At 53.9% G+C, this 18218-nt stretch overlaps 1 protein-coding gene and 1 long non-coding RNA gene across 5 annotated transcripts in view; both read right to left on the minus strand.

Annotated features, from left to right (window-relative positions):
• The window catches only part of LOC109566111 (uncharacterized), a 37444-nt gene extending 32547 nt beyond the window's left edge, over positions 1-4897 (minus strand). Inside the window, exon 1 of one of the 2 annotated variants that reach the window (XR_011569269.1) lies at positions 4312-4897. This is a non-coding gene — a long non-coding RNA (uncharacterized lncRNA). The remainder of the gene's footprint in view (positions 1-4311) is intronic. The other variant, XR_002181752.2, reaches the window with a different exon arrangement.
• Positions 4898-8746: 3849 nt separating this feature from the next.
• SH3RF3 (SH3 domain containing ring finger 3) overlaps positions 8747-18218 on the minus strand; it is a 160657-nt gene continuing 151185 nt past the window's right edge. For 2 of the 3 annotated variants that reach the window (XM_070798748.1, XM_019970219.2), the window contains 2 exons: positions 16326-16654; positions 8747-10041 (listed from right to left, as the gene is read on the minus strand). In XM_070798748.1, the coding sequence (XP_070654849.1) occupies positions 9873-10041; positions 16326-16654 (498 nt within the window). In that variant the 3' untranslated portion in view covers positions 8747-9872. Of the gene's footprint in view, positions 10042-13035; positions 13117-16325; positions 16655-18218 lie in introns of all 3 variants that reach the window. The other variant, XR_011569270.1, reaches the window with a different exon arrangement.

Genomic DNA, 18218 nt, shown 5'->3' on the forward strand with positions numbered 1-18218 from the left:
TTCAAGGGCACACAGCACATTCACACAGAAGATTTTTTTACCATAAGATCAGCCTCAATGAATAAACATAAGAGGGCTGAAACTGTGTAAAGTATGTTCTCTGACCACAATGGAATTAAACTAGCTATCAGTAATGGAAAGAATACCCAGGAAAATACTAAATATTCAGAAATTAAATAATACACTTCAAAAAAACCTACAGCTCAAAAAGAGGCAAATTTACAAAATATTTTTAACTTAATAAACACAACACACACACAAGAAAATCATGCAATGAAGCTGAAGCATGTGACCCTGTTTGATGCAGGGTCTGTGAAAAGGTCAGTCAGTCACTGAGATGTGTCCAACTCTCTGCAACTCCATGGACTGCAGCACACCAGGCTTCCCTGTCCATCACCAACTCCCGGAGCTTGCTCAGACTCATGTCCATCAAGTCAGTGATGCCATTCAACCATCTCATCCTGTCATCCCCTTCTCCTCCTGCCTTCAATCTTTCCCAGCATCAGGGTCTTTATCAATGAGTCAGTTTTTCGCATCAGGTGGCCAAAGTATTGGAGTTTCAGCTTCAGCCATTAGTCCTTCCAATGAATATTCAGGACTGATTTCCTTGAGGATTGACTAGTTTGATCTCCTTGCAGTCTAAGGGATTCTCAAGATTCAAGAGTCTTCTCCAACACCACAATTCAAAAGCATCAATTCTTCCGCACTCAGCTTTCTTTATGGTCCAACTCTCACATCTATACATGACTACTGGAAAAACTACAGCTTTGACTAGACGGACCTTTGTTGGTAATGTCTCTATAAAGTGGTAAGTGAGGTAAATGAGGTCATATGGGTAGCCTGTAATCCAACAGGAAGAGATCGAGACACAGGCGCCCTGAGGGAGCCATGTGAAGACCCAAGGAGGGGACGGTAGTCCACACAACCAAGGAGAGAGGCCTCAGGAGGAACCAGTCCTGCTGACACCTTGATATCAGACCTTCAGCCTCCAGAGTTGCAGGAAATTAAACTTCTGGTTTTTAGGCCCCATCTGTGGTTCTCTGTGATGGCAGCCCTCACTCACTAAAGGGCCCTTCTCCCAAGAATCATTCTGTGATGCCCATGTTCCAATGTCCTGTGTTTTGTCTGGTTTTCTAGCTATGTCAGATGGCAGGGTAAATCCAATTCTGTTTTTCCATTATGTCCATAAGCAAAAGTCAGAACTGGCTTTTGGTCACTCCGAAACATCTGCTCCATCTATGATCCATTCATAGAGCATCAGATTAGAAAGCAATCTGGTGAAGACTGGTGTCCTCCCAAAAATAAGTCCACAGGTTTACAAGGAAAAGGTTGACTACTATAATAAGAGCCTCCCTGTGACAATGGCTTAAATAGACAGTGTTTCCTTCTCTCTCCCGTGGGCAGGTTGTCCACCGAGGCTTTGACTGGTCAGAGCCCCCACCTCCTCCTCCTCTTCCTCCATCCTGTACAGTTTGCTCCTGTCTTTGTGGCCAGGACTGAAGTCAATACATCCACACCCGAGCTCTCAGAAAGATGGGAAGAAGGAAGGCATCCCCACTCAGGATCAGGCCTGGCTGCAGGGCAGACTGGAAAATGCATTTAGGCACCATCCTGCCCTCAGAGGAGGAAGGTAAAGCCAGTGTCTATCAGGTGAGGCTTTTCTATCAAGAGATAGAGGAGAAGAAGCCGTCTCACTGAGACGCAGGAGTGAATTAACCTCCACAGAACCTGGTTTTCCTGCAGATCACGGCAGCTGTAGCTGGGCTTCCCTTGTAGCTCAGCTGGTAAAGAATCCGCCTGCAATGCAGAAGACCTCGGTTTGATCCCTGGATTGGGAAGATTCCCTGGAGAAGAGAAAGGCTACCCATTCCAGTATTCTGGCCTAGAGAATTCCAGGGACTGCATAGTCCATGGAGTCACAGAGTTGGACACAACTGAACAACTTTCACTTTCATGGCAGCTATGTGGCTTAGGAGGCAGGAGCCCCAAGACCATGAAGTGGCTGCTTAGGGACATCTCGTAACAGTGGTCCTTAGACTGAGTAAAAGGAGAAATGAGCAGATCGGAGACACTGGGCCCAAAACAAAATGTTGAAGCTTTCTGGGAGCATAGCCTCAGCTGAGTATGATGGACAGGACTGAGTGTGGTCACTGAAGGGTTTGACCAAGCTTTGTGATTTCAATTCTGGATATGCTTCTGGGTCTAAACATTCTGACAAGACCCTCAAGGAATTTATTAGAATAGCAGGCCCCAGCCCACCGATGGCTTGTTAGCTGTTACAGAAACAAAGTAGAAGCTCCTGTTTGTCTGGGAGACCCACAGAGGGCAGTGGATTGTGGGTCACACTACTGTTTCAAGAACAGCCCTGCTTTCATTTGGTTTGTGTGCTAGGTTTCCAGAGAAGATTTCATTTGAACAAAGAGTTCTGGGGATTTGAGGATATAAAGTTTAAAACAATTTTTACAATTTTACTTGGTTGATGCAACCTGACCTTTTCTATTAATAATTAATTCCAAAACCTGGAAATCACCTGGTCTGAAACTGAGGGAAGCCTGCCTGCCTTTCCAGTCCTGCCTAGCCAACCTGGGAGTCCTCTCCAACTCCTGATTCCTGAAGGCAGCTGTGTGGCCACTAACCCTTCCCCAGGCCCCACCGCTGCACCTGCCTTCAGCTAGACTTTCAGGGGTGGGGGGCCCTCTCTCTGAACTCACCTTGGCAGTTTGGGATTTACTTTTGTCATGTCCTCCTTATGGAGAACCCAGTCATGCTGGTTGGTCAAACACAATAAACCACACATTTCTGGAAATACGGTTCTACAATCACTTTAATTGTGCATGAAATCTCTTCCCTTGAGGAATGCATGTCGGTGATTCTGCCGTCTTGTTATATCTACCTGTGTGGCCAAGCTTTGAGCAATTGATAGATGTGATATTTAATACCTTAATGCCTTCACCTGAATTATAGAATACTCAACTGGGCAGAGCCCCGTGGTATGCCACTAGAGACCTCCCTGAGGACTGACAGTGATTTGACTGGGCCCCACAGAAGATTGTGAAGCATTTGATTAAAACTGTAGGTCCTGAACTTCTCTGGGGGCTCAGTGGTAAAGAATCCGCCTGCCAATGCAGGAGACGCGGGCTCCATCTCTGCTCCATGAAGATCCGACAAGCCGAGAACAACTAAGCCCGTGTGCCACAACTACTGAGCCCACACGCGGCAACTACTGAAGCCCGCGTGCGCAGAGCCCATGCTCAGGAACAAGAGAAGCCACCACACCGCAACTAGAGAGCAGCCAGTCCCCGCTCCCGGCGACTAGAGAAAATCCATGCAAGCAACGAAGACCTATCACAGCCAAAAATAAATAAATTACTTAAGAAATAAATAAATAAAGTGTAGGTCCTTTGATGAGTTCGCTGAAAAAACATAAATCTGCAATGTGGCAGGCGAGCAGCTGCGAGGTCATTCCCAGTATGATTTACGTTTACTAGGGCTCTGACGCACATTTAAGATGCGTATTAAAGGGCTGACTTCAGAAGCACGAATTGGACGTGCCACAGTGTGGGTAGCTTGGTGGTGTTGCAGGGCCTGCCCCCTCTTCCCGTGATCAGTCAGCGTTCAGGCCACAGAGCCGCCCTACGACGCCCCGAGGGCGGCCGCCAAACACGATTCAGCCTGGAGGGTTGAAGGCCTCAGCGTCTGAAACCAGCGTCAGGACTGCGTCTGCGACCGTACACAGAGCGCACCCACACCCAGGCCCGGCCCTCAGGGCGGCCCAGCTCTGCTGTCCAGGGTCCACACGCCCGGCCAGGAGAGAAGGTCGGGCCGGTTTGGGGTGAGGAGTCGGGGTAGGTGAGGCGGAGGGGCCGTGGGCCGCCGGAGGCGCAGGTTCCCCGTCCCTCCTCCAGGGCCTGCCCCGCCCCGCCCCGTTTCCTCCCCGCCCCCTCCTTCGCCTGTTCAGAGGCTGCCTCCCGCGCCTCGCCTCAGCCCAGGCGTCTCCGCCGGGTGAGCGCGGACTCTGAGGATCCCTGTCAGTAGCCCCGAGAGGCAGCAGCGGCTCAGCTTCTGACTTTCATTCAAAACGGGTCATTGGACTTTTACACTGAAAATTAAGTTTTGAAAAAGCCGGTTACTTACGTGGTTACAGAAAACAGCACGCGCTGAGGGACCTCCAGACAAGGCCCGCCCACTGCCCGGTCGCGCTCCCCGCGTCCGTAACTTTCTCGTGTGAAACACGGCACGAACGAAGCACAGCCGTGTGCCTGTCACCTTCACACACACACACACTCACTCCCCACGCCTCCCGTTTCTTACAAAAACGCGCGCCATCCACTCCTCGTCTGCCTCTTCAGCCAGCTAACGAGAACCGCTGCAAACTTGCCTCCCGGGTCGGCACAGTGGCCCAAGCCTCGCGTGCGAAACCCGTGCGTGAGCCCGAGGGTCGACGTGCCGTGCGTGGGTCCCGTGCGTGAACGTACTGTGGACGTGTGTCCCGAGCGTCGACGTACCGTGCGTGTGCCCTGTGCGTGGGTCTAGTGCGTGAACGCACTGTGGACGTGTGTCCAGTGCTCCTGGGACACGGGTGCGCCGAGTCCCCTTCCCGGGCCACACCTGCGTCCCTGCGACCACGCAACGTCCGCCTGCGATCCCTGTATCGCGTAGACCCCGTTTTTCTGATTCCGAGGGCAGCTGCACGTCTTCTCTTAAAGGGGCCGTTGTGTTTCTTTTTGGGAACCGTCAGGGCAAGAGCTGCTTAATTTTCATATTTAGAGAAAAGGGCAGTTAGGTGCCAAAAAGCCGAGGGCCTAAGGGGCCTGGCACGGGAGAGAGTCATTCTGCGAACTACAGAGCGGGCAGGACTGTCTCCCAGCGGGGCTGCGGCTTCACCCAGGGCGTGGGGTCCCTGGGAAGGATCCTCGTCCCCACCCCCAGGTTGAGCCCCGAGGCAGGAGGCAGAGCCTGTCGTTCCGCCCCTCCACCGCCCCCACCCGCCACCCTCCAGTCCCCGCTTGTTGCCTTCCTAGGGATCTGCGCTCTTTCCTTGATCCGTGTTCAGTCCCCACCACTGCCGGGTGCACCTCTCTCCTCGCGGGGCTGGCGTCCAGCCCAGTCCCAGCTGAACCGCCCCCTTGGTGGTCCCTCCGCGGCGCGGCCCTGGTGCTCACCTCCTTGGGGGCCTCCCGATTACCTGGAGCCTCTTCCTCAGCAGTTCCTTCAGCTCTTAGCAGGACCCTTACGGACACTTCCTGATAGGAGGCCCCTCTCCTTTTGCCCGACTGGCCCTCCTCCCGTCCCGGTTCAAATAGGCCCACTCCAGCCCTCCTGAAACTGAGGCCGAGGCCTAGCGGCTTCCCCGGGTCACTCAGGACCCGACCTGGGCCAAAAGAGACTGTGGCTTGTCCAGCTTCAGAGCCTGGGCACGGAGTCCTTCCCACGCAGCGCCTCTCCCCCCTCCCTGAAGTCCTGGCAAGGACCCTGTGATCACTCTGGGCCCACCCGGTGACCAAGAGTGGCTCCCAACTCCTGTCGGCTGGCTAGCAACCTCAGCCCCTCTCTGTCATTTGTAACCTGAGAGGGATTGGGACACTGGGGGCCGTGGCTCTCCGTCCGGCAGCACACTTGACTCGCAGCCCCTCGCTGCTGCCCTCCCAGTCCCCGTCCTGCTTTAGAGAGGGATGGTCCCTTCTCCTGTTTCACCCAGGGGTTGGGGTCCCTGGGAAGGAACCTCGTCCCCACCCTCAGGTTGAGGCCCAGGCAAGCACTGGGGCAGGAGGCAGAGCCCATTACCTCTGCATTTTCTTTCTGCTTTCCTTTTCTTCTTACCTCTGCCCTTCCCCACAGGGGTGAAACCAGCAAAGGGAAACCTGCCAGGACTTGGATGTGGCTCTTGGAGTGGGGGGGGTGGGGGGTGGGGGGTGGTGGTCGGTGGTCGATGTGTTACTCCCTGCTGTCAGGACCCCACTAGTTGGCCTGCAGATCCCCAAGGCACTGCCCGCCCTTCACCCTCATGCCCAACACACTCTTTCCATGGAGGTCCTGGCTCATCGCCCAGCCTTGGGAGTTGGTCTTGGAGGTCCACTGAGCCATGATATCTGTGCACTTCATTTATCTTCTGATCTCTATTGCCCTTTCTTTGAGATTGGAATGAAAACTGACCTTTCCAGTCCTGCTGAGTTTTCCAAATTTGCTGGTATATTCAGTGTAGCACTTTCACAGCATCATCTTTTAGGATTTGAAATAGCTCAACTGGAATTTCATCACCTCCACTGGCTTTGTTCGTAGTGATGCTTCCTAAGGCCCACTTGACTTCACATTCCAGGATGTCTGGCATCATGATTATCTGGGTCATGAAGATCTTCTTTGTACAGTTCTTCTGTGTATTCTTGCCACCTCTTAATATCTTCTGCTTCTGTTAGGTCCATATCGTTTCTGTCCTTTATTGTGCCCATCTTTGCATGAAATGTTCCCTTGGTATCTCTAGTTTTCTTGAAGAGAGCTCTAGTCTTTCCCATTCTATTGTTTTTCTCTATTTCTTTGCATTGATCACTGAGGAAGGCTTTCTTATCTCTCCTTGCTATTCTTTGGAACTCTGCATTCAGATGGGTATATCTTTTTCTCTTTTGCCTTTAGCTTCTCTTCTCAGCTATCTGTAAGTCCTCCTCAGACAACCATTTTGCCTTTTTGCATTTCTTTTTCTTGGGGATGGTCTTGATTACTGTCTCCTGTACAATGTCACAAGCCAGGTTTCAACAGTACAGGAACCTTGAACTTATAGATGTTCAAGCTGGATTTAGAAAAGGCTGAGTAACCAGAGATCAAATTGCCAACATCCACTGGATCATCGAAAAAGCAAGAGACTTCCAGAAAAACATCTACTTCTGCTTTATTGACTATGCCAAAGCCTTTGATGGTGTAGATCACAACAAACTGTGGAAAATTCTTCAAGAGATGAGAATACCAGACCACCTTACCTGCCTCCTGAGAAATCTGTATGCAGATCAAGAAGCAACAATTACAACTGCACATGAAACAAACTGGTTCCAAATTGGGAAAGGAGTACATCAAGGCTGTATGTTGTCACTCTGCTTATTTAACTTATATGCAGAGTACATCATGCAAAATGCAGGGCTCGATGAAGCACAAACTGGAATCAAGGTTGCCAGGAGATATATCAATAACCTCAGGTACGCAGATGATACCAGCTTTATGGCAGAAAGTAAACAACCTCTTGATGAAAGTGAAAGAGGAGAGTGAAAAAGTTTGCTTAAAACTCAACATTCAGAAAACTAAGATCATGGCATCTGGTTCCATCACTTCATGGCAAATAGATGGGGAAACAATGGAAACAGTGACAGACTTTATTTTGGGGGCTCCAAAATCACTGCAGATGGTGACTACAGCCATGAAATTAAAAGACGGTTGCTCTTTGGAAGAAAAGCTATGACCAAACTAGACAGCATATTACAAAGCAGAGACATTACTTTGTCAACAAAGGTCCATCTAGTCAAAGCTATGGTTTTTCCAGTAGTCATGTATGGATGTGAGAGTTGGTCTATAAAGAAAGCTGAGGGCCGAAGGACTGATAACTTTTGAACTGTGGTGTTGGAGAAGACTCTTGAGTCTTGAGAATCCCTTGGACTGCAAGGAGATCCAACCAGTCCATCCTAAAGGAAATCAATCCTGAATATTCATTGGAAGGAGTGATGCTGAAGCTGAAACTCCAATACTTTGACCACCTTATTGGAAGAACTGACACATTGGAAAAGACCCTGATGCTGGGAAAGATTGAAGGCAGGAGGAAAAGGGGACGACAGAGGATAAGATGGTTGGATGGCATCACCAACTTGATGGACATGAGTTTGAGTAAGCTCCAGGGGTTGGTGAAGGACAGGGAAGCCTGGTGTGCTGTAGTCCATGGGGTCGCAAAGAGTTGGACACAACTGAGCAACTGAACTGAACTGAACTCCATTGCCCATCTGGCCAAGTGTCTTTGGTCCGGTTTCCTGGAGAGGTGTGTGGAGGCTTCATCATGGCAGTGCAGCCCTCCCCTCCCCTCCCCACCCCCAAGTTCACTCCATTCCTATAGAAGAGAGAAATAGCTCTTGGGGCTAAGCTCCGTTCCACCTCCAGTGATGTGAAAGTCAGAGGTTCTGGGCAGTAGTCCAGGCCAAGAGAGCAGCTCCTGGCCCATGGGCAGTCCTCCACCTGCTACTGGTTACAAGCCCCCTTTTGGAAACTGGCAGCCTCTTGACACCCCTCTTGCTGGTGGATGTCAGGCACCCTGCACCTGGTGATCCAGGACAGGTCTCCTTAGCCAAGACGCCTGAGGCAGGGCCCTAAGTGTGCTCATCTGGAGGCTGATTCCAGGCGCCCTTAGTCCACAGGACCTGCATGACTCCTGGCATGAAGGCTTCCCACAAGCAAGGGAGGGGCATCACCTATAGAAAGCCATTCTGCCCTTCCAAGCAGGCAAGACCCTGCAGGGCACCTAGAGATGCCCACGCCCACCCAGGCTCAGCTCTGCTGGCCCAGCAGTGGACTCCTCCCTGTGCCGGGTGTGACTGTCTGGTACCCCCATACCCTCAGCGCCATACCACCCTACCACACAGACGGGTTCCCCACTCTGAGGCTCTTGGCGGTGGCAGGGCTGTGCACCCACAGGCAGTGGAGGGGATGTGGGGGTCTTCTAGCAGCTTAGCTCCCACCCAGCCCGGCCCCACCTGACTGCTCCCCCAACCAGAAACCAGACTTCTCCACGTTCAGTTTTATTTAAAGACTCAGAATCACAGGCATCGTGGTTTGTCATCAGTTCGTTCCTCCAAAATCACACACATCTGTGTCTAACAGAAACAACGTGTGTGTGTGTGTGTGTGTGTGCAAAGTGCCAAGCATTTCCCAGCCAGAGCCCGCATTCAACCCATGGCTGCCACCCCTGACTCTGCTCCTATGGCCCTTTGGTGGCCCTGGTTAGCCCCATGTCTCTGGTCTCGAGACCAAGGTTTGCACTGAGAACAGAGTAGTTATCCATTTAAAGGAAACTTGGTGAAACCTCCACAAGGTGGCAAATCTGAACTGTGGTGACCACCGCACGTTTCGACAGTGAAAACCTTAGGTGTGGTCTCCTCTCTACAGTGACAGGAGGGCCTCTCGGCCTGGGGTCCCCCCTCCTGTTCCTTCATTGCCAGCCCTGTCAGAACATCTCCAGATGCAGCAGGGCCACTGGAAGGGCTAAAGAGACAGGCTTTTCCTAACTCCCACCAACGCTGAGGCCCCTCTAGCCCTAGGAGGACCGAGGCTGTGAACATCAGGCTCCCCAGGCTCACAGGGTGCCTGCAGAAGTTCTGCCCATTTGCTGTCTCCCCAGAGATCTTTTCAACCAAGTCCTACTAGTTTTACAAAAAGGCAGCACCAGATGTATGAAAAATAGGCAGTGTACGACCTGTTAGAGATTTATAAAGTCTAACAGCTTTGCAGTAAAAAGGTGTAAGAAAGAAGAACGAGAGCAGGACCGTGGTAGCAAGGCGAGAAGCACTGTGTACACCTCGCCCACGGGAGCCGAGCGCTGCCTCAGGGACCTGGCCGATAATGACCTGGGCCAGGGCACCATGCTAAGGGTCCCGGTGGTGGTGCCTGAGGTATAGATGGGGTGAGGGGCAATCCAGACCCAAGTGAAGCCCGGAGCCGCCTTGAGAACGCTCTCCAAATGTGCTGGGCCCGTGCTCCCTGTCAGCCCCATAAGTAGAGGGCAAGAAGGGTCCTGGGAGCAAACCACCCCACAGTGTGTGGGTCCTGCCGCCTGCCTGGAAGGACTGGGGCCTCTGGTGGCTGTTCCCCTGGGGTCCCTGCACCTCTGTCCCTGGGGGGCAGGTACGGCCTCAGAAGCTTTCCACGAAGCTGCCAGGGAAGAGGCCGGTGCGGCCGTTCCTCTGCAGGGTCCCCTTGTACCAGCCGTCTTCACGTTTCTTGTGCACGAAGACCACATCCCCCTCCTTCAGCTCGATCTCTGCCTCGCTCTGGGGTGGGTATGAGACCACCACGCGGTACCTGGGGAAACAGACACCGGGGTGAGCGAGCAGCCCACCGTCTCCAGGGTTCCAGGGCCTCCCACCCCTGTTTTCAGACTAACATGCCATAAAATCCACCTGGGTCTCCGCTGTGGGAGCTTCTGCCTGCTGAATGCCTGGGCACTGATCAGGAACAGACACACAGGCCTCAGCAGGTGGCCCCCCTCCCCACCGAGGGCTCCCCAGATCTGAGACAGCCATGCCTGGCCAAGGGCACAGGGTGGGTCTATACTCCACACCTGCCTGGAAAGCCTCAAGGAGGCGGCTCTGAGGACCAGGCTTCTAAAGCACCCCCAGGATGAGGGCAGATGGCTGTGACCAGGCCTCCCTGCCATCCAGCCCAGCAGAGCTGCTGGTCCACACCCCTCCAGCTGGGGGCCACACAGGCATCCCACTGGTGTCACACTGGCCCTATGCCCACTGCCCTTCTGGGGGTAATGACCAGGCAGGGAGCTGAGGACTCTGTGCACACCCCACTCTGGGTGATCTGGTGGCCAGCACAGCACCTGTTCTCACTGGCTGCAAACTGCAGACACCACGGGCTGGGTATGTGGGGTCAGTGAAGTCTCCGCGATGGACCTGCCAAGCGCTGGGCCTCGCCATGCTCCTCATCTCTCCCCACCCCACCCCCATCCCAGCCCACCATCCACACCACCCTCCTGGGCTAGAACCACATGGCTCAAACGAGAAGCACGCTGGGAAGAGGACCTGTGCTTCCATCTGTCCCCACTCCCTCCAGACTCACCTCAGCCCCATGGCTCCACCTCCCAGCTCAGCTCCGCCCACTGGTCTGGCCCACAGGTGACCCGGACAGGGACCTCCTGCTCCCGGGCTCAGTCTGGCCCACACCCCTGTCGTGGGCAGTGGCAGAGAAGGAGGCTGGGCTGGGGAGAGCCATTCTCAGCCAGGGCACTCTCTGTTCTCCCAGCCCCGCGAGTCCCACAAACCACCAGGTGTCCTCCCTGGGCCAGAGGTGCAGACTGTGACACTCTTTCTCTCCAGTTACCCCCTGCCCCCATGCTCTCAGAGCTCTGGGCCCTCCCTCCCCTCTCTCTGAGGAGGGCTGCCCACCCCCTCCCCCCTTCCTGGCTGGGGAAGGGGAGAGATTCCTGACCGTACCCTGGGCCCTGCCTCCCCATCAGCCACAGCCACACCAAGGGCCCCTGAAGGAGTCTGGCAGCTGGGGGTCCCCAGGGTCCTCAAGGGGTTTTGTCCACAGAGCCTCTGACTTGGTATTTCCTGGACCTGGAGGAATCAGGATGTAATAAAGCAAGAGGTCCCAGGTCAGCTCTTCTAGAAGTGAGGCCCACAGACTGGGCACCCTGGGCCCACTGGATGAGATTCTGGGGGGAGTGGACCAGGGAACAAGTTTCCTCAGGATCTGCCCGCAGACGTCTAAGGACCAGGATGCCGAATGAAAACATTAAGGCCGACTTCATCCTCCTTCAACCAGCTGCACACAGCCTGGGGGCCGGCCTGTCTGGCTGGAGTTGGTGCGGGGCTTGGGGAAGACGCTCAGGCAGAAAAAACCCTGTTCCCAGCCTGCTCCAGGGGGTGGAAGCAGGGGCAGAGAGAAAATGAGTCTCTGGGCTGGCTGGGCTGGTGAGCAGGCCCTGGTGCTGAGAGAGCAGGCTGGCCTAGCTCCCCAGGTGCCTGCAGTGTGCAGGCTGGGACCAGTTTCCACTTTGGTCCCCTTCAGGGTGAGGAAAGGGTGACAGCTCCTCCCAACCTGGCATATCTGTGAGCAGCTGCCTGCCAGCCACTCCCTGGAGGAGGACGGGTGGCTGCTGGGACACAGCAGCACCTGTGAGGTCAGCCAACACCATGCAAATAGCATCTCCCACCCCTAGCACCCAGGCTGTGTGACCATCAGGACCGCTGCCTCCCCCATGGCTTCCAGCTACCACCGCCTTCTCTGCAGACACCTGCCACTCCCTTCCAACCCCCCAAGGAAAGAACAATGGTGAGTTCATTTCTCACAAGTTTTAGCTTTTGCCTCAACTGCCAGATGTGAAACAAGCAACTTTAAGAATGTAATTAAAAATTTGGTGCTTCTGAGCAATCCTGTGATTTAAAGAGCCCAGATGGATGACGTGGACCAAGTGTCTATGAGACAAGCATTTGGGATTCCATCCAGATCCTTCCAAGACGCTGAAGGGCCAAGAGAACGGGCAGGGCAGCAGCTTGCGGCACAGTCCTGGTGTCGTGCGTCAGACACACACAGCAAGCCTGCAGACTGGGCTCAGGAACCACTTGACTGCTGCAGGCGCCACTGCCTGGCATGTGGGGTGGGGGGCATCCTCTGTGTCACATCAGGGGCCCTGGTGAGGACAAGGGGTCCCAGGTAGGGACTGAGGTCATCACAGCGGTGTCCTGCCGGACCTTGGAGATGCAAGAATATACGCTGGACACCACACTTGAAGGTCTACATGGGCCTGGGGTCCCTGCAGCGTCTGACAGATTCCCACAGACAGCACGTAACAATGTACACATCTGGCAGTTCTGAAAGCCTGATGTTTGTCACAACCTCACGTGGACACAGTTGAGGGTCTCGGGGAGACTGTGTCCCCTCCCCTTTTCCTGCCTCTAGAAGCTGCCAGCGTTCCCGAGGAGCATTCCTGTTCTTCCTCCGACTCAAAGCCAGCAAGGCAAGCTGAACTCCTTGTCTGCCTGCGAGGACTCCTGTGGTCACACGGGCACGCCTGGGTCTAGATGACCTCTCCACTTTAGGGTCAGCTGCTCGGTCCATCTGCCATCCTATCCTTGGTGTGGGGATTAGGGCAGAGATGTCTTTGGGAGCCATTATTCCACTATCATGACCCACAAGAGATCAAAGCAAGAAACTTCTAAATCCCAACAGAGCTCGACAGCTGACAGGCCAGCGGGAGGTGAGGACATACCATCTATGCATGTGAACATGAAGGACTGTCAATCAAAGGGGGGAGACCACCACCCCCACCATGATCTCACTCACTGTCATGTACGTGATGTCACACGACACTGTCACACACGTCATCTTTTGTGTTGTTATGGTTGTCCTTGCCCTTGCTGTTCACTGGGAGGAGAAGAGGGCAACAGAGGATGAGACAGTTGGATGACATCACTGACTCAGTGGACAAGAGTTTGAGCAAACATTGGAGATAGAGAAGGACAGAGGAGCGTGGCTTGCTGCAGTCCATGGGGTTGCAAAGAGTTGGACATGACTTAGTAACTGAACAACAAATTTGTTGGTCCTTTCCTGGGTACTAATTCTGCTGCTTTGCAAATATAATAACCCCCAGGCACCGTCATCCTCTTGTTGTGTGTGGGGACTGGGACTCAAACGGCAAAGGCACTCATTTGGGTGACATGGCTGTTAAGCAGCGGACAGTGGTGCACAGGGGCAGGATGGGGAGGGAGTGCAGGCAGGAGCTCAGCCGACCCCAGCAGAACAGCCGGACAAGAGCTTTCCTGATCCCAAGCAATGTCCAGAAACGCAACTCCCTGTGCACTGCCCAGAGGCTGGAGTGCTGCAGACCACCCAAAGCTAGGTTCCTGGAAGGGCAGTACCCTGGTTCCTAAGGCCTCCTCCTGAGAGCCTGGCCAGCCTGGGAGGTGCTCCCCATGGTTCCTCCACACACACCTGGGCAGTCTCCCTCGATAGCACCCTCAACCTAAAGGTCCTTCCTCTGAGATCACTGTCAGAAACAGCTTGCACACAGGCGGCAACAGACAGGCCAGCGGCAGCACCCCTCGTCCACACATTGGGAGTGTGGCCTGAGGCCAGGTGAGCTGCCCCAGCCTGAAGGTGACGTTGCTGTCATCACGTCCTTGGCTCCAGCCTGTTGGGGGCCATGACGTGGCGTCCTGAGGGCTGCGCAGGGCTGTGTGGGGCGAGGGCCGTGCTAGGCAGTGCTGGTCACTAATGAGCTGTGCAGGGTGCTGGGCAGGAGGGTGTCCAGGGCCCCAGGGATGACATGCAGATTAGCTGGGACTGTGGGCAAATGGGAGGAATTCCCTGAATTTTCTAGTTACTCAGAGACTCCCGAGATTTTTTACAGCAGGGTCTTTTAAGCCCCGCGTAGAGTCTGGAGGTTGAGAGAGCTGAGAAGAAAACAACTCGGAGGAGATGTGAGGGCAGCTTCAGCACCTGCAGGGCCTGTCACCCTGACTGGAGATGCTCCAGGAGCCCAGCCGTGGGCCTTGGAGAAGGGCCAAATCCCTGCAGAGACCATAGCAGCTGGGCTGGTCTCATGTAAGAAGGAAGGCTCTGATGTGGGAGAGCGGCCCCAAGGTGGAGGGGAGTGGAAGAAAGGCAGGTGTGTGGTGTGTGAGGTTGAGTATGGCATGTGTGTGTGTGTGGTGTCTGTATTGTGTCTGATGTACATGGTGTGTGTGTGGTGTCTGTATTGTGTCTCGTGTACATGGTGTGTGTGGTGTCTGTATTGTGTCTGACGTACATGGTGTGTGTGTGGTGTCTGTATTGTGTCTGATGTACGTGGTGTATGTGTGGTGTCTGTATTGTGTCTCGTGTACATGGTGTGTGTGTGTGGTGTCTGTATTGTGTCTGACGTACATGGTGTGTGTGTGGCGTCTGTATTGTGTCCGGTATACACGGTGTGTGTGTGGCATCTGTATTGTGTCTGGTGTACATGGTGTGTGTGTGGCGTCTGTATTGTGTCCGGTGTACACGGTGTGTGTGTGGTGTCTGTACTGTGTCTGGTGTACATGGTGTGTGTGTGGTGTCTGTATTGTGTCTGATGTACATGGTGTGTGTGGTGTCTGTATTGTGTCTGATGTACATGGTGTGTGTGGTGTCTGTATTGTGTCTGGTGTACATGGTGTGTGTGTGGTGTCTGTATTGTGTCTGGTGTACATGGTGTGCATGGTGTCCGTACTGTGTCTGGTGTACATGGTGTGTGTGTGGTGTCTGTATTGTCTGGTGTACATGGTGTGTGTGTGTGGTGTCTGTACTGTGTCTGGTGTACATGGTGTGTGTGTGTGGTGTCTGTACTGTGTCTGACGTACATGGTGTGTGTGTGGCGTCTGTATTGTGTCTGGTGTACATGGTGTGTGTGTGTGGTGTCTGTACTGTGTCTGACGTACATGGTGTGTGTGTGTGGTGTCTGTATTGTGTCTGGTGTACATGGTGTGCATGGTGTCTGTATTGTGTCTGGTGTACATGGTGTGTGTGTGGTGTCTGTATTGTCTGGTGTACATGGTGTGTGTGTGTGGTGTCTGTATTGTGTCTGGTGTACATGGTGTGTGTGTGTGTGGTGTCTGAATTGTGTCTGGTGTACATGGTGTGTGTGTGGTATCTGTATTGTGTCTGGTGTACATGGTGTGTGTGTGGTGTCTGTATTGTCTGGTGTACATGGTGTGTGTGTGTGGTGTCTGTATTGTGTCCGGTGTACACGGTGTGTGTGTGGTATCTGTATTGTGTCCGGTGTACATGGTGTGTGTGTGGCGTCTGTATTGTGTTTGGTGTACATGGTGTGTGTATGGTGTCTGCATTGTGCCTGATGTACATGGTTGTGTGGTGTACATATTGTGTCTGACGTACATGGTGTCTATGGCGTACATGGTGTGTGAGGTGTGTCTCAGGCCACATGGAAGAGCTGGCATTCGTCAGTGTGGCCGAGTGGGGGAAGGATTCTGACAGACACCAAGACTATATTCTCAGGGCACCCCCCTCCTTTTACCATTCAGGCAGCTCTCAGAGGAGGAGGTGCTCAGAAAGGCAAGTACTTCCTCCCGGCAGGCCCCTGGCCTGTCTGAAGCTCTCTAAGGACCGATAACTCAAATGAGGCTGCTCACCAAGAGGACGCTGACCTCTGGCCCTTCCACCTGATGCCTTGGTGAACTCAGTTCCCAGATCCAGAAACTCTGGGCTGAACTCTATGAAATCGCTGGCTTTGGTGAAAAACAGATGAATACGGGCCATGTCATATGGTTTAACCCTGAGCCAATCTGGGGTGAGGGGCCAGGCTTCCAGAAGAGTTGCCCGGGGTGGGATCACTCCAGGTTCCCGTGGGGCTGGGGGCGCAGCTCATCTCTTTGGGCTCTGAACACCTCAGTTCCATCAGATTTTCCTTGTAAATCCAAACTCGGATTGCAGATGGACTCAGAATGTGAGACCTGCTCCTGTTTTATCCGAGTCTCTGGGACAGTGAGGGACACCAGGCAGGTTCACTCCCCAGGAATCCCATCGTCCCTTTCCCCAGAGTGGCTCCACACCTGAGAGACCACGGCACCCAAGCCCAGAAGCACACAGCTGCCCATTACCTCTCTCTGGGAAGTGGCTTGGGCTCAGGGCGGACAGCGATTGTGGAGAAGGCGGCCGGTCGGGTGGGTGACGGGAAGCTCAGATCCAAGGAGCCTGCCTTCCTGTGCAGTGGCTCCATCCCCAAGGCGCCCTGCATCTCGCCTTCGATGGGACAGGACCCAGCCCTGCCGTGGATGGACAGCAAGGACACTTCGGGCCCCACCGCGCCCTGGAGAGAGGCATCCACTGCTTGGGGGTCATGGGTGGGAGAGGTGGATGGCGGAGAGCGCGACTTCCTCCTGGTGGACGCACCGGCCAGCAGCTTCAGCAGCCCACTCTTCCTGTCTTTCTAGAGACACACAAAATGAAGTTGGGTAAGTGCTTCTAGCAAGTGGTGTGGCCCTGTCAGGAGACTCTGGTCCTGGTCAAGTAAAGCTACCTAGAGGAGGACAGTGAAGATGGAAAGCTTTCCCATCTCGCTTCCTTCCTTTCCTGAGACATGGAAGACACGCCAGCACAGACCTAGACCTGGAGGTGCCAACCTGACAACCCCCTCCTCAGGACCACCTCCCCCCAGACTCCCGCTCTCAGGACCACCTCTCAGGAACCCTGACCTCAGGACCCCCATCTCAGGACCACATCCCAGCCTGGAAACATCACCAGCTGAGGGCACCATGGGTCTCCTGCAGCGGGAGCGGGTGGTTATTCCACATTAGTACCGAGTACCCCACACACCTTCAGTTGGAGGCCCTGACAGCACTGTTTGTGGTTGTACCACACGGGGAGCCGGGTTCCATGTGTGTCACATATGTGTGTGCATGTATGAGTGAGGGTGTGTGGAGGAGGAAGATGTGTACACGCAGAGGTGCTTCCATGGAAATGTGCTGGCCTTGGTGTCCAGTTTTGCGGCCCTCCTGGAACTGACCGTTCTGACGTTGCATGAGGACTAGCTAGTTGGCAAGGGGTGTGGTGCGAAACAGGTGGCACTCTAAGTCTGACACAGAGCCCTTGGTCGGCAATGGCCACCACAGCGTCTGACTGGGTCATGGGGCTGGTTGGACCCCACAGTGGCCCAATGGGGACTCTTTTTTCCACCCAAGCTGTTGGGGAGTCAGTGGTGCTGAAATTGCCATAAAGCACACTTAGCAGGGGTGTGTGCCTCAAAGTAAGTCAATAACATTTTAGTATGAACAAATATGAAGGTTTTTCTCTACTCCAAGCACTGGTACTGATGGAAAGGATTGGAGCTGATGCCCTGAATGCACACCACGGCTGGCATGGGCAAGCCCCAGCCTGGAGGGGAGCAGGCATGGGGGAAATGTGGCACAGGGCAGCCTTGATTAGTATCCACCGAGATGAGCATGGGACACATTCAGGAGAGCTTTGGTCAGTTAGCCACCAGGGGGCGCTATGCAGCTGGCTCGGAGGTGTTGCCACCCTCCAAGTAGCCACGTTCCTGAGGCCACCACGCAGAGGAAGGGACTCCCAGGATGACAGCCTCCTAACTGAGACCAGCAGGGGGAGGGCATCGGCTCAGGTGCACAGAGGGTCCTTGGAACTCACTTGGGGGCTCTGGAAAGGGAGACAGGCTGGCAACAGACCCCCAAACGCTGCGGGGTCTCTGGCAGAAACCCACTGGCTATCAAGTGGTCAAGTGGGATCTGGAGATGAAAACTCTAAAAGTAATCTAACAGTATATGTGTGTGCCTGTGTGAATGTCCGAGCCTCTGCGTGAATGTCTGTGCCTATTGTGAATGTGTGTGCTTATGTGTGACTGTATCAGTATGTGTATGCATGTACATGGGCATATGTATGTATGTGCGCACATGTATGCATGTGTGTCTGTGTGCATGTGTGTGCACGCACAGGTGAATAAAATTAAGATCCATGTGATGGGTCCCCAGGCCTGCCAG

The sequence above is a fragment of the Bos indicus genome, chromosome 11 (assembly GCF_029378745.1).
Source record: "Bos indicus isolate NIAB-ARS_2022 breed Sahiwal x Tharparkar chromosome 11, NIAB-ARS_B.indTharparkar_mat_pri_1.0, whole genome shotgun sequence".
Classification (NCBI taxonomy): domain Eukaryota; kingdom Metazoa; phylum Chordata; class Mammalia; order Artiodactyla; family Bovidae; genus Bos; species Bos indicus.